The sequence below is a fragment of the Erythrolamprus reginae genome, chromosome 1, assembly GCF_031021105.1.
Source record: "Erythrolamprus reginae isolate rEryReg1 chromosome 1, rEryReg1.hap1, whole genome shotgun sequence".
In the NCBI taxonomy this organism is placed as follows: domain Eukaryota; kingdom Metazoa; phylum Chordata; class Lepidosauria; order Squamata; family Dipsadidae; genus Erythrolamprus; species Erythrolamprus reginae.
Window position 1 is genome coordinate 104,862,254 of NC_091950.1, and position 16,613 is coordinate 104,878,866.

Here is a 16,613-nt window from a genome sequence, read left to right on the forward strand (position 1 = left end):
CCCTAACCATTCATCCTTCACCACAGTGTGGAATAGGTGAAAAAACGGTTGCAGAAAATACCGAGACTACCAAAAATTCCTATTCGGCCCCCTAAGGGAGACCCCAGTAGCACACTGAAAGATAGGGAGGGTGGGCGGGTGTTCACCTGCTCGTCGTCGGGGTGAAAAGGAGGCCCCAAGCCTGCGTAGCCCTTTTTATAGGGCTGGCAGGCTCCGCCCCCAGACGACATCATCGGGCAAGGCCGATGACCAGCAGAGCCGGGATCTCACGAAATCTCGCGAGATCCCGCCTTTCAAAATGGCGGCTGTGCGGGAGCCGCGTCTCCCTGGCATTCAGCACATCCGGGCCAGGGAGGTGAGTCACTGGCCGGGCATTGTGTGAACTTCAGGGCTATTTTTTTTTGTATGTACCACCCTTATTTCTTTTCTTTTGTATTCTATCTTGGTACTTCCATAAAATTGGCATGAGTGGGGGAGAAATCAAATTAAGTGTGAAAGGGTAAAATCATGACTTAGAGGGTGTGTTGTTGTTGTTTTAATCTTTTCTTATTTGCCTCTTAATCCTATTTGGCTTTCCACTATTTTACAGACACACACACACACACACACTCTTTAGAAAGAAAAGGTTTGTTTACCCTTCACTGTTTGCTGGAAATTTTTCTGTTGACAGCCTTATATTAACATTTCCTTTCTCTGTGGATTTCATTATAATAGTTATGTGAAATGAAAACAAGAACTTAGGGAGGGGACAGAGAAAGGGGGTAATGTAGTCCCAGTTTTTCTTCCCAGAGTTGTGCCCCAATTTAAAGATCAGTTGAAGATTTTGGCAGAGAATAACCTAATCCTATTAGCGCATAAATTGCAACTTCAGCTTGTTTTCAAGGAGGGTGTTTCTTGTGCTTGTTTTCCTATCTCCCATTCTTTGTCTTCCTACAAAGAACTTTAGAGAGGCTTAGACAAATCAGTCTTCATATTAATGTAATTATGCTTCAGCTATAAAGGGAAAAGGCTTGGTATTCAAAGGGAAAAATGTATGACACTTTTTTATTCATTATTCTTACTATTGTTAGAACTGGCTTTTCAAAAGGCAGACAATGATTTTCAATATGAAGTGGAAATTGTGAACATATTGGAGACCAGAGAGAAGTAGCGGAGAGGTGGAACAACCTGGATAAAGAAGGTTAAACATTAATTAATAATTAATTAATTAAAGGTTAATAATTAATGAAGCTCACCAAATAACAGACAACCACGTGCCAATATTTAAATCTGAATCAAATCTTATGCAAATCATAATCTGTTACCCCAAAATATCATTTTTATAAAAATAAAAACTATTTCTGCAGTCTCTGTAATTTATATTTTTCTATGCTGAAAATTGAAGTTTTTAATAAGAATCTAAAGTGGTAACAATTACAAAACTATCTGAAGCATAATCTAAAACTCAGGAATAAACAGGAATTAAACCTATGGGTTCTCCTTTTGTTTCTTTCTAGCCCTTCAGGGCTTTCATAAATTTGACACCTTCAAATTTATAGCTGGGTTGAGGGGGTTCCCACATTAAAAATTGGAAAAGTGAATATTAATAGCAATGGCACTTAGATTTATATACTGCTTCACAATGCTTTACAGCCCTTTCTAAGTAATTTACATAATCAGCACATTGCTTCCACCAATCTGGGTCCTCATTTTACTCACCTCGGAAGGATGGAAGGCTGAGTCAACCTTGAGCTGGTGAGAATTGAACTGTCAAACTGCTGGCAATTAGCTTGCAGTACTGCATTCTAACCATTGCACCATCATAGCTCTTATGTATCACCATGGCTCTAATGAATATTAAGTCTTTTATAAGTTGCAGCATAATAATAATTGTCATTACCAACTTTTTCCATGCTAAAACCAAACGACTCTTAAGTGATGGCTTAATAGTTCATTACGCTTAAATAATCTAATATTTTGTTTATGTTTATATTTTCAAAGAAGTTAGGTTTCTTTGAAAGTATATGTTAAAAATCAAATATAAATGATATTATTTGATAAACAAAGGAAGTAGTAATTACTTTAACATAAAGCAAATCAAAAGTGTAATAAACTATATATATTAATACATTATGTTGGAGGCAGGCTATGTGATGTCTATGATCACCACTACACCCACATATATCTTCATTCATTCATTCATTCATTCATTCATTCATTCATTCATTCTTTGGTACCCAGTAATCTCCATATCCCACCTGACATGGCCTTTTTAGCTTTTAACTTCTAATTTAAAATATAGGAAAATGTATTGTGTAAAGCAGTATTCTAATTTTTTAAAAAATAAAAGATTACTCTGGGCCGATAGTGATACTTAGAAAACAAATATCAAGGTTTCCTGAAGCCTAAATGCTTGTGAAGAAGGCACAAAAAAGGCTGTACTTCCTGAGAATGCTCAGGAAGATAAATTTATCTCAGCATCTACTGTTGTCCTACTATCGCAGCACCATTGAGAGTGTCTTGACATACGGCATTCTAGCTTGGTATGGGAGCAGCTCTGTGGTGAACAAAAAAGCTCTACAGAGAATTATTAAAACTCCCCAGAACATCACTGGGCTCCAGCTACCCGCCCTGGATGACATCTTCACATCTCGCTGTTCTAGAAAGGTGCATACTATTCTCAAAGACTCTTCTCATCCTGCTTACAATCTCTTTGAATTGTTGCCTTCTGGCAGAAGATATAGAACAACTAGAACTCAGACCACACGTTTCCTGAATAGTTTTTATCCCAGAGCTATACTCGCACTTAACAACGAACTAAAAACTCACCATCAGTGAACTGTTGGACAATATTACTCGGTTTGTCATGTAGATGGCTGAGTGGTTCAGGGTGGGGAATTTGTAGTGGGTGGGACATTTATTCTATTTTTTATTCTATTTTTAAATTTACCTATTTTGATTTTATGTATGGTGGGACTGGTCTCTGGGTGTCACAAGACTTTTGTTGCCAATGACAATTCATTGTTTTTGACAATGACAATAAATTTATTATTATTATTATTATTATTTTTTTATTCTATTTTTAAATTTACCTATTCTGATTTTATGTATGGTGGGACTGGTCTCTGGGTGTCACAAGACTTTTGTTGCCAATGACAATTCGTTGTTTTTGACAATGACAATAAAATTATTATTATTATTATTATTATTATTATTATTATTATTATTATTATTACAGTTGTATTTATACTCACCAAAGAAATGCAAATATAATTTGAAATTGCCTGGAGCATCTTCAGAGACTACAAGGTAGGAGGAGCCGTCTACTTTAGAATAGAGTAGAGTAGCGTAGAGTAGAATAGAATAGAATAGAAAATAGAATTCTTTATTGGCCAAGTGTCATTGGACATACAAGGAATTTGTCTTTGATGCAAATCTTCTCATAAAAAAACATATAAGAAAATATATATTTTTCAAGAATCATGAGCTACAGCACTTAATGATTGCCATAGGGTACACATAAGGAATCAGGAAACAATCAATATAAATTATAAGGCTACAAGCAACAAGTTACAATCATACTTAGTGGGACTTTGTGACTACATAGTAATTCCATGTACAGTATGTCTGGGAAAGGTTCTTTAAGTAGTGCATACGGTACTCGGCCACATGGGCTAATACTCTCTCTTGGTAGAACATAACGTGCTACCAAATCTGTGGTACCATAGAGATGTACCATCTGTGATTCCAGATGGTAACAGTGCAGTGCTAACTGTGGCCCCCAGCATTAAAAAAATGATGCATAATTTAATTTCAGATTATATAATTAACCAAGTACTCCATCAGATACTTTTTCCAGTTTCTGCATAAATTTACCCAATAAAAAGGAGATCACCAGCTTTCTGGTTCCTTTCTCACTGAACCATTAATACATGCCATTGACTCTAGCTAGATGAGAGGATTATATGACCCTTCCCTACCTTTGACCCTTAGTTAAAAAATTAAACAATAAAAGAATTCTTGTTTTCACCTTGGTTATAATAACCTTCTGAAATACTTTAATGATCTATTTTTATAGCATGTTTCACTATGGATTTGCTAGAAATAATGGAAGAAGAAAATAGCTCATTTCAAAAATCAACATAGCATTAAAGTTACTTGAGGTCAATTGTTATTTCTTATGAGAAAAATCTTTCCAGCTTTATCAAAGCATGAGCTCTTCTATTATGAGCTCTTCTAAAAATCACATGTTTTCTATCTTCTTGATCTTTACAGTAGAGAAGAAATGCCAAAACAGTCATTGTTTTAACCTATTGTAGCCAAGATGTTGCAAGTCTTATAATTATCTCTTTTCTTTGTGGTTTCTTTTCATTGTTAACTAAGCCCTTTGAGTGACTTCTGGGGAAATAGGTTACTCAGAATGAATACAGTTCCTTTCCAATTTTAAAAACCAAAGATCAAATCAATAAATGAATGAACAATTGTTCTTGCCCCTTTTTCTCATCTTTCAAGAAAAAAGCAAATGCTGTTTTACCCTGGAAACAATAGCTAGTATTTGTAGTGTAGCTAATATTTTGTAGTGAAGAATTTTCAAAAAATACTATTTATTTTGTTGTTATTTATTGTCAGATTTTAAGCTGATCTTTTATATGTAAGAATCACAAATAAAAAGAGGAGTGGTTTTGTATATTAAACAAAAATACAATCAGAAATAATATATGAAGACTTGGAAGAATATTAATGTTTGAAATAATAATCAATTTTAAGAAAATACTGATTGCAGCAATTTATGTTCAAAATGATAATCAAGAAGAATTTTGTACATAGAAAAATAATTGAAGATGAAGATGAAGATATATGATTACTAGGATATTTTATTGGAATTGCATATAAAGAATTGAATTATAGATCCACCAAAATAAATAAGAAACAAAGAAAGGTTCTTCCAAAACATTTGTGCAATGATAGATGAATTAACACTGCAAGATGCATGGAGACAAAGGAATATGAAAGAAAGACAATACACATTCTACTCAAATAGACATTTGTCATGATCAAGAATAAATATAAGAAAGAAGGAAGGGCTGTATGAGATGGGAAAGGAGGATGATAAAAAAATCAACCTTGATCCAACAAAACAATAAGATAAAGATAGAATATATGTATAAAGATTTTGTAAAAGAATGAAAAGAGAAAGGAGATGATAAATATGTGAAAATGTCTGTATGAGAATAAAAATAAAAAACTTTTAAAAAGAATCACAAATAAGGAACGTTTAAATAATGCTTTTATTACAAAGTTCTGTTTATTATTTATGGTGGCTAGAATTATGCCACTGAGAAATAAAACATCAAGGCCAATGATATTCCATATAAAATTAACAGATTATATTTAAATAATCAGCTATGGTTTTCTTTTTATATATAAGAGCATAATGTACTTTTTTCATCAATATTAGAAACATAGAAACATAGAAGTCTGACGGCAGAAAAAGACCTCCTGGTCCATCTAGTCCATCTATTGGATTTTGTTTCTAGATATTATGTGTATAAGCTGTCATAAAACAAATTTCTTGGAATTAAGGTAATTGAGAGTTATAGCCATTTTTAGAAGATATGGAAGTACAGGCAAAATGAATGTCTGCATCCACCTTACTAATAAAATAAGTACATTCTATTTACTTTTCATTGAAAATTCTGCAGCTGTCAGGGAAAATAAATTCATTTTTACAAATTATACAAAAATGTGGAAATATTTTTTCAATGACATTGCTAAAAGGTAAGAAAATTTTGCACTGTGAAATACCAATCCTTTCATTCCAGGTTCCTCAACAGCAAGCCAACCTTCTTTTAACTATTAAGGATTATCTCCATTGGACCCTTCCTTTTCCTTCCCTTTCCTTCCCCACCCTTCCCTTCCTATCAACTCTAAATATTGTTTGTGCTACACACTTTGGTATTCATAATTCTGAAATGGCTGGTGTCATTTTCTTAACAGAAGCAATGTATAGTTATTTTATGTGTCTTCTGTCCTGAGGGCCACTCAGTATGGAAGCCCATAATAGTTTACAAGGTGGAAATCTGGTTGTATTGTAAATATTCACTGTAAAGCTATCAACTGTTATGTATGAATTGGCCAGATCTAGATGTTTAATCTAATGAAATATTGATTTTTATTGTCTTTCTTTGTTCTAAGGAATAGTACTGGAAAAGAAGTATGGAGATGAAGAAAAAACCCATAGTGATGAAAAAATAATCTATACTGGTAATTTAGCAGAAAATTGATTACTGATTACATTTTAAAAATGACTATTCTTTCTGATAGATTAAAGGTTTTTTTTTAAAGGACATTTAAAGATTACACTTTCTCTTAGATTATGTAGAGATATTAACAGAAAATACAATTTGTAGAGATTTATATCACAAGGAAGTTTTGCATCAGGCAAATGTTTGACTGGAACTTTTGTCCTAGGCTTAATAACAACTAGCCTTTTTTTTCATAACATCTGCTTATGTGGAGAACTATTCAAAAGCAGAACTCCTCTTTATGTTACGGTGTCAAGCCAAACTTTTAATGTACTGTTATCCACTGTAGAATATGCACAGCTAATTATTACATACCGTATGTAATGCTCTGATACAAAGTTGGGCCCTTCTCAAATCATGTGCTCAGGATCAGTTTGAAGGACTGCCTATGTGCAACAGAAAATTCTACCTAGGACAGAAATCACAAATTTCTCCAATGTTTGTTTGGTGAGTTAGAAGAAGAACAGTGCTGATATTGTTCTGGGAAAGTTTAAAAAAATAAATAAATCCCGACTTCCCTTAAGCTGCTCTTAGTTCAGATGCAGAAAAGAGATAAACTGCTGCTGTTCCACCAGCATTGCTACTGAAGAGAAACAGCAGATTTGGAATGGATGGGGATGGAATTTCACAGGGAGAAAGCAGGAGATGAAAGGGCCAAATGTAAGCTTTTAATATAACCCTTTCGCCTTCTCAGGTTGAGATTTAATAACATTTCGGCTTATACAAGGAGAGGCTCTCCAGTTATGAGGAGGCTTAATGTTGAACCCTAGTACTGTAGCTCCTTTAAAGACGGTCTTGTCTTTTGTCCAATGGAGACTGAAATTAAGTGGAGGGATCTACATATTTTATCTCTGACTCTTTCCCATGCTCACCACAATAACTTTGCGTTTCACAATTGAGCTTTCTCAATGAAATAAAGCTGTCAAAGCTCCCAGTCACTGAACCTTTTGAATGGAGGTTTCAAGTTCTTCCATAGTTTTCAGATTGTTTTTTTCGGTAAAGGAACTCTCATTCTGAAGACCAAACCACAAATACTGATGGGGGGAGAAAAATATTGACTTGTAGAGTTTCTGAGGGTAGAGTTTAGAGTTTTTTTAATTTATTTTCTTTGGTAACATCCTTCCATTCTTCTCAATACCTGAGTAGTCAATTTATGTGTGCCATGAATGTTATTTGTTTTTAAGGTGATAACTCATGTTACAGGTAATCTTTTACTTATGACAATTCAGCACCAAATTTTTGTTGCCAAGCAAGAGAGTTATTATCTTTTGCCCCATTTTATCATCTTTCTTCCCATAGTTGTTAAGTGAATCACTGCAATTGTTAACTTAGGATCACGGATGTTATGTGAAACTGGCTTCTTCTCTGTCTTTGTCAGAAGATCACAAAAGGTGATCACATAACCCCAGACACTGGAACAGTCATAAATGTTAATGAGATCATAGAAAGTTTAAAAATACAATAAAAACAATATAAAGGAGGCAGTAAATGCAAGATCTGTAAGCAGAGCCACTTCAATTTTCCCCATTTCTTCTATTCAATAGAATCCCACAACTGGGCAAGAAAACATATTTAACATTCAGTCTTTTTTCTTCTTGGTGAGTTTCTCCATTATTTTTTCCTTGACCTTTTAATTTCCAGTCCTGGAAAATGTACCAGAACTGTTTATTATAGCTGCTTTTGAAAAGGCAATTTAAAATGGGAAAATAATGTAAGGAAGAATGATTACTGAATGTATCCCACGCCCAGTTTAATTCAAGTACCATTATTGCCTCCTTTTACATTAGAGCAAAGTTGCCCCAGTGCCTGGCTTATTTTATGCCTTAGATGCACATATTATTATAAATTACAAGCTTCATTTAAATTGCAAGCTCATAAATTAACAGTAAATATTATATCACAAATGCACACATACAAGTACATACGCATACAATTGACAGATACAAGCAACTAGCAACTTAAAAAAAACGTTCTGATGAAACACCTCTGCATCATGAGACCATTAAATTTTCCATTTTTCATTAAATTTAATCACGTTGATGACTCATACAATTTCATTCAAAAGTCATTTCTGTGGAGAGAATATATGTTTCTGCATAGACTTTTCCAAGTACACAGTGGCTGCAATTTCAGGAATACTTACCTTGCAGTAGCTAAATATTCAAAATATTAGTTATGAATAGGAAGCCATAGAACTAGGCATAGAACTATGATGCACAGACTACTTCTTAATCAAAGCTGCACAAAACATCAGCAAATTCTTTGTTCAGGTGATTGGTATTCATCTATATAAATACTGTAATGCATTTGTAGATCTTTATACATATGAATTAAAATGTATTCACATTTATATATTTGACTAATTATGCCATTGTAAAAATATGTACAAATCTTATTCATGTGAAATACATTTCTACAAGGGCTGTTCTTTGCAAACATTAAAAAAGCAATGTCATCAATGCCTTTATATTTAAATTAAATATAAATTTTGCTACACTCAACTTCATTATACCCTTTAATCCGACTTTGTAAAAGGTTCACTATGGTTGACTATATGCTTGGCAAACTGGTATCATTTTATATATTTATGGTCCTTTTTCTAGCTAGATCAATGTTATACCATGTCTCCTTTCAAAGTGAATTAAGTTTCAGAACCAAATGACAAACTAAATTTTTAAAGTGCCAATAGTAGAGAAATATAACTCTGTTAGTATCAGAGTCCACCCAACCCTGTGAATGTTGGAAAACGGTACTCTAAATGTAATTCATTTTATTTATTTTATTAATATCCAGATTATGCTGAAAGATCCCTTTTAATTTATATTATGATTCATAGAACCAACGTTAAAGAGAGCAGGCTTAACGGTGGGAACCTTTTTTAGAAAAGTATTTTTTCAAACATGTTTTTCCATTTCAAAAAGCTCTAATTATAGATTTTAAAATTTATTCACAAATTCTAATTCCCAAGGTTGTCTGGGAAGAAAGAAAGGCCAGCAGTTTACAATATACAATATACACAAGACAAATACCTTGTGTGTCCAATCACACCTGGCCAACAATTTTTTTATTCTATTCTATGTGAGCTATATACTACATCAAAGTATATTGTGCAAAGATAACTTAGTACGATAGACCACACCGAAATAAGGAGGAGTTAGATATGTATTGCTATGGTAGTACAGTGGTACCTCGAGATACGAGTTTAATTCGTTCCGGACCTGGGCTCTTAAGTCGAGCAGCTCTTATCTCGAACGACTTTTCCCCATAGGAATTAATGTAAATAATTTTAATTGGTTCCAGCCCTCAAAAAACTCACAAAGTTAGTCTAAATTATGCAGAAAGACATGTTTTTAATGAAGAAATGTACATGTACATATAAATGAATAATGAAGTTTCTTTCACTTAACTTGTAAACTTTCTTAAACTTTTAAATTTACATATGTTCAACTTCTCTGCCACCCAATCCTGTAGGACAGAGGTCCCCAACCCTTTTTGCACCAGGGACTGGCTTTAAGCGATCAAGAGAGGAATGGGTGAATGAATGGACGGAGGGTGGGAAGGAAGGAAGGAAAGAGGGAAGGGACAGGAACAGAGGAAGGAAGCAAGGAAACTTATGAAAGGGGAGAGTAAGAGAGGAATGAGTGAAGGGAGGGAGGGAGGGAAGAAGGTGGGAAGGAGAAAGAAAAGAAGAAATAGAAGGGAAGGTAAAAGAGAGAAAGAAAAAGAGCAAGAAAGAAAGCTGCAAGCACCCCCCCGAACCCCCCAGGCCGGCTGCAACCTTTTAAAACACGCGCGCCGCTTCGCAGCTGTCTCCTGAAGCCCAACGCGGAAGTTAGCGTTTGGCTTCAGGAGACAGCTCCTTGGCGCTTGTATCTCGAATTTGGGCTTGTAAGTAGAACAAAAATATCTCTCCCCTCCCAGCTCTTATCTCGAGTTGCTCTTAAGTAGAGCAGCTCTTATGTCGGGGTTCCACTGTATTCATGAATTCTAATAGAAAAATGTATTTTGGATGATAAATGTCTCTAAGCAGATGCCCCACTGTCTAATTGAGAGTAAATCTCAAAAGCAAAAACAAGTTGAGAAAATAAATAAAAATTAACATGGTTACCAGAAGTTAATATAGACTGAGGTTTCTATTAGACTCCATGATTAGAGTATATGAAAGACTAATATATCCAGATTGAATTGCAAGTTCCAGAGGTCTTTCAAAAACCCAGAAGAATGCAATGCGCATGAAGGGATGATAGTAAAAGAAGAGCCAACAAATGAAGAGGTTAGCTCTGATTTCCAATTGAAGTCCTGGCACTTTTTTAATGTACCAATGCATATAACAATGCAAATAAAAGGGGGGATGGGGTTTTGAACAGGTGATCATGGCCATCCTCTTGATGTAATTTGCTCATGGATGTACTGAAGGCCAACAACTTGGACAAATCTGAATCTACACTTCTATCTGTATTCTTCACTGTGTGCAGCTGAGATGCAGTTTTAGTTCTCATATTGTTGAAGAACAATGCCACAAATTTTTAAAATTCCCCCCCCCAAGTGATATTGAGACTATTATTTTGCACCCAGGTTCTTAGACATAAGACAACAGGACTTGTTTATGAGTAGATAGATTGCCCTAGAAAAAAGTAGACATATCCGTATAAATACTCTATAATAACACTGCTCTGACTCAATAACACAAAGCAGGATCAAATCCAACACATTAGATGTGATACTCCTGCACAGAAAGTTCATTGATTTGAGGGTCATTGATTTAAAAATAAAGAACAGGGACCAACTGAGGAAAACTCTCATCCAGTGAGTCAGTAAATATTCAGTCAACAGAAAGGACTCACTTTGAAACCTGCTGTCCTGGTTACCAGCTTCTACTGTAAATAAGATTAACTGCCCCCAATCACCTTAAGCAAAGTTCAAATATCACATAGCTATAATGGATGTGTGCTAGCTAAAAGTTTTGGCAGGAATTGTCGCTGCAGACATGTTTTTTAGCTGAGTATGCTTTATCAAATATTGGAGGAGCAGCTACCAACTCTTACTATAACAAAAAGCATAGGCTCTATGCCACAAATGATGTTTATATATTTATGAAAAAAACTCTCAACTGGCATTTCGGAGAACACAGAAACTTTAAGTTTCAGACAAGTTTGAATTTAAGTCTCACAGCTGAAATTTAATTTGCTCAAAGAAGCCATTTTTAATTGTAGCCCTTCTGCTGGTAGATGCTTGTACTGAATCATTTTCTTACACGAAGAAACTTACACAACTTTATGATCTTTTATATGCCACACAACCCAGAAAATAAAAACTGGGAGAAAGAGAAGAGAGACTGAAACAGAATTTTAGATTACTTAGCTTTCTGAATGGAGGAACATGGTTAATGTAACATAAAATCTTAATTATCACATTGGCATCTATCAATAAAGGAGAATATTTGTAGCTCAGGGTTGAAATGAGGGGTCCTTGTGGCATCATCAATGCCTAGTTACTTAGGATAATAAAATGTCTGCAACAAAACAAGCAAACTCAGAGACCAATGAGGACCCTTCATATCCAAATAGACACTAGATCAGTGACTAAACAAATGCTTTGGATGGAGAAAATCTCCAGTTCAGTTTGGTACAGATAACAGAGTTGTAAGGAACCTTGTAGGTCACTTCTGCCAGAAATGTGGATATTTGCTGCTAGTCATTATACATTCTTCAACATGGCAGATGAACTAGAATTAGAATCAGAATGTCCAGTTTGCATAGTTGTTTGTGGTTCAAAAACTTTGGTGATTACAGGATAGGAAAGACAGGTTTACGCTGCTGACACCTAAGATTTCATGACAAGTCACAAGCATCAAGATTGGTTACGAAGCTCAGCTAAAGTTATTGAGGTGTATAAATAAAGCATCCGCTATTCCTAATTCTTCATGTTCTAGGATTTATGTCAACAGAGAATTATTTGGGAATGGAATGAGCTGATAAATCCAACTCTAAAGGGATCCAGGCTACTGTAAATAGCCATATTATATTATATAGAAGAAGGGCAAAAAAAAAAAAAAACCCAAGGAAAAAATGAAGCCATAACTCAACAGCCTTTGATTTAATTAACCATGTCACTACTCAATAGCCTTTGAAAAAAGATGTATATTTTGAATGGAAAGATATCTCACATATCTCATATAATTCTGAGACCAATATAATAAATCCCTAGTTCTCTAAAATGCAGTGATATACCTAAGTATAAATTAATGCCCTTTGATTTTCTCCCACTACAACAAATGCTTCTCATAGCATTATGCTAAATCACATTTTTTTTTGGAATTCATTTTCTTTAAAATCTTTACAAGAAAGGCAACTCATCCTTGTACATTTACATACAGTATTATCATAGGTCACAGAAAACTGTGTACATACTCTCCATAAAAGGACATATTTCAAATAAAATAGTTATAACATCAACAAACAAGAGTGTTCCTTCTTCCCATTAGATGTAGATTTCTGCAGCCCCCAATTTTTGTACATAAATAGAAGAAAACAGTCTTTGGAATATTTACATCTGCTAGGATTCCCTGTCAGTGAAGATTTCTATTGTTGTTTTTAAAGTTGTATTTAATTTTCATTTTCTCTCCAGCCACGGGCATTCTTCCCAAATTTATATACCAGTCTCCGGCCATCTACTCGCTCAAGAATTTCTCTTTTATAATAGTACCTGTTAAAAGGAGATGATTAAATCAGATAAATAAAAACTCATTTTTTGACCATTTCCCCTTTTAATTTTATTTGTAAATGGCCTTAGCATTTAAGCTATTTTCTCATGAAATCAGAAAATAATCCAATATCTCATCAGGTGTTGAGTTACTACCAAATTACAGCCTTTGCATAAGCCCATTGCACTTAACTTGTTCTGTGACCAGGTTCTTAAGTAGAAAAGTTTGTAAGTGTTGTGGTTAGCTCTGGCCCAGCTCCTGCCCCAAGGAATGTGCAGGTGGATGTGGGGGAGACATCCACATACCGCAGGCCTGTTTTGCTCCCGATGGAATCTGCCGATGAAGCCTCCTCTGACCAAGGCAGCATGAGTGACAGGGAAGAGGGAAGTTTGGCAGACAGCCCAGAAGGAGGTCAATCATCTGTATCATCTTTGGATTCTGAACAAGAATTAATGACACATCCACGCATGTGTAGAGTGATGCATACGAGACAACAACTAAAGGATTATTACAAGAGAAAATGAGGCCACCTGTGGTTGGGTGGGGCTCCAGTAATTAGGGCTGCTGCTATAAGCAGCATGTGGGTTTGGCCATTGTGAAAGAGTATCTGATCGCAGTTCTTCAGGAATCATGTGTTGCTGTTTTCTGGACTTTGTTGATCTTTTCACCCCTTTGAAACCAAAGCAGAGCAACGTGTGTGTGTGTGTGTGTGTGTGTGTGTGTCTCACTTTGTTGGAAGAAGAAGGAGTGTGAAATTTCTTCACAGCTGCTAGCTAAGTACTTAATGACTGCTTAAGGGAAATTGTACAGACTACCCGGATGTTTTGGGACGAGTGCTCTTTGCAATACAAAAAGAGTGCTTAGTTTATTTTGAATTTTGTGATAAAGAACATTGTTTTGAATTTTCAAACGTGTGTGTGTCTGCAATTGGTACCCTTGAATTTTCAGGAGGCTCCTACCAGAGAGCCCAGCAGAACAGTAAGTAGAAGCTGGTCACGGAACGAATTAAGCTCTTAAGTAGAGGTACCACTTTACTGTGGCTATATAAATTTCCTAAATAAATAAAATATTTTTTTTTAAAAATCCCATTGATTGAAAGAAAACTTCTGTATCTAAAACCAACAATTACAAATTACACCCATTGAATGCAAAATCCCTTGATCATGAAATGCTATGCAAATTTCTCTTTATCTAAGGAACTTTGGGAAGGAACTGAAACTGACCATCGAGCTGATGCCATTCCTATATTAAAGGGAAATCATATGATTAATATCTGAAGTACGATAAGCAGATTATTGCATTGAGAAGAAATGCCAAGGTTTCTGATGATTCAGGAGGACTGGCAGAGTCCATACATGCCACTTTTGTGGGACTTAAAGACAAATAGTGAGTCACTGTTTAGTCAAGGAATCAACACATTCTCATAACTGACAAAATCTCTGTATTCATGTGAAGACAATTCCACAGTCATTTTAGCTATATAATGTGGTTTTCCAGGTGGGGGGAGGAGGATCCCTCAGAGCAAGGATCCTAGACTTCCCATCTTGCCACATCAATTCAACCAGTTTCTTTAGATCCGAGAAAAATTCAGAAGAAAATTATGCCATAGGAAAATAGCTTGTTTTTCACACTATATTTCCATTTTAAAAACTCCCCGGTGATTTCAGCATCCTCTGGCTCTTTGGTTGTCATTGCCACTGAAATTAAAGGTAATTAAAGACTTACAATCCTGGGTCTTGAAAGCTTAGAACTACGACGCCTTAAATATTGCCCACAAGATCATATGTTGCAATGTCCTGCCTCTCAAAGACTACTTTAGCTTCAACCACAACAACACAAGAGTACACAACAGATTCAAGCTTAACATTAACCGCTCCAAACTTGACTGTAAAAAATATGACTTTAGTAATCGGGTTGTTGAAGCATGGAAGTCATTACCGGACTCCGTAGTATTATCCCCTAACCCCCAACATTTTTACCCTTAGACTATCCACGGTTGACCTCTCCAGATTCCTAAGAGGTCAGTAAGGGGCGTACATAAGCGCACTAGAGTGCCTTTCATCCCCTGTCCTATAGTCTCTCCTATATCTCGTATTTCTTCTCTACTATATCCTCTATAACCTTCATTGTGTATTATTGTGTATTGGACAAAATAAATAAATAAATTATTTTTTAAAGCAAAATATTCCCCTTTGTTACCTCATGGCACGGCTGAGTTTCTCATAAGTCATGCTACTGTTGTTCTTCTTCTTTCCCCATAGTTGAGCCACTGCTTCTGATTTTAAGAATCGGAAGATGCCTTCGGACCGATCCTCCCATTTTATCAACCCAGGGTTCTTCTCTGGGTGGAGGAGAATATCTCTGATAAACTCCCACAAGTGAGTTCCTCGAGGAGCTATAATGAAATAATGTTCAGAGGAAACATTATTTTTGTTGAAAAGCAAAGGGTGATGATGGGTATACATTTTAGGAATTCCTAATGTTTCTTTTTTTAGAAAAAGTCCTCCCTATGCTTTCTTAGGCTGGTTCCAAACTCTAGAGTTAATCATTGGAATTTGTGGGAGGTGAAGGGCCAAGGCAGGAAATTGATATTACAATTGCAGTCCCACCCCATTGGACATCCACGTAATGGCAACACACATACAAAAGGCAGCGTTTGGAACTCAGCATTACAATCCTCACCTTGTCGATTTTAATCCTCCAGCATACCTAGCAGAACTTACTGTAAACCTTAGTTAATGTAATAAGCTCATATTCTTAACTCAAATGTATTCATTTATCTCAAAACCTATTTCACTAATGTTCTTATTCTATGTATTTAATTTAAAATTTAATATCTCTGATATTAAAACGTAGATTTTCATTCAGTATATATTCCATAATATTCCCTATCCCCCCCCCCCCCGCATAGCTTAGAAAGCCAAGAAGAAATCCACAGAAATCCTGTCTTACTGTGTTTCTTGTTGTGTGGTTTTAGAGGATGATCTTGTGAAATTTTCTTCCCTTCCGAAGAATCCTCTGCAAGGAAAAAAAAAAGAGAGGGTGTGTGTGAATCAGTTCTTGCTTCTACATATCTGAATTTGTTCTAGACATGATGATACAACAAATGTACTTAAAATATATATCCCATTCTTCAGCCATGTGATCCTGAAGGCCTCAGTTGGAAGCAGGATAAAACAAAATGGTCTTCCTTAATTTCAGTAAAAGTTTTCAAAGCATTTAGGAATAAGTCAATTGCCCCTACCTAAAAAAGAAATCTGCAACTTTCACAGAACAGCTAGCATTAAAAATATCTGTAAGTTACCGAGAAGATGAAAGTTTCTGTTCACAATGACAGTCCATCCAAACTTCACAGAATCATAGACAACTTGAGTTAAATTTCCTTCAAATTAAATCTAAATGCATCTGAATATATTCAATATATAATGAATTGGAGACCACTCTTAATAATTGAATGGTTCTGGCATTCAATCAAAATGTGCCTACTGTAACTGAAATCTATTACAGTAGTCCCTCACCTATCGCGGGTGTTACGTTCCAGACCCGCCCGCGATAGGTGAAATCCGCGATGGGGAATTGATCGACTGATAGTACTTTAGGGGGTACGCTCCCTGCTCCCTTTCTCC

General features: G+C 35.4%; 1 protein-coding gene and 1 long non-coding RNA gene across 5 annotated transcripts in view; both read right to left on the minus strand.

The window, feature by feature from the left end:
* Positions 1-419: 419 nt before the first annotated feature.
* LOC139172191 (uncharacterized) lies at positions 420-3,305 on the minus strand. The gene is made up of 2 exons (XR_011559846.1): positions 3,234-3,305; positions 420-1,167 (listed from the first exon to the last, which is right to left on the minus strand). It is a non-coding gene; the product is annotated as an uncharacterized lncRNA (long non-coding RNA).
* Positions 3,306-11,442: 8,137 nt separating this feature from the next.
* The window catches only part of EHF (ETS homologous factor), a 44,248-nt gene continuing 39,077 nt past the window's right edge, over positions 11,443-16,613 (minus strand). For all 4 annotated transcript variants that reach the window (XM_070761016.1, XM_070761007.1, XM_070760999.1 and 1 more), the window contains exons 7-9: positions 15,940-16,005; positions 15,187-15,382; positions 11,443-12,989 (exon numbers count right to left, since the gene is read on the minus strand). In XM_070761016.1, the coding sequence (XP_070617117.1) occupies positions 12,890-12,989; positions 15,187-15,382; positions 15,940-16,005 (362 nt within the window). In that variant the 3' untranslated portion in view covers positions 11,443-12,889. The remainder of the gene's footprint in view (positions 12,990-15,186; positions 15,383-15,939; positions 16,006-16,613) is intronic.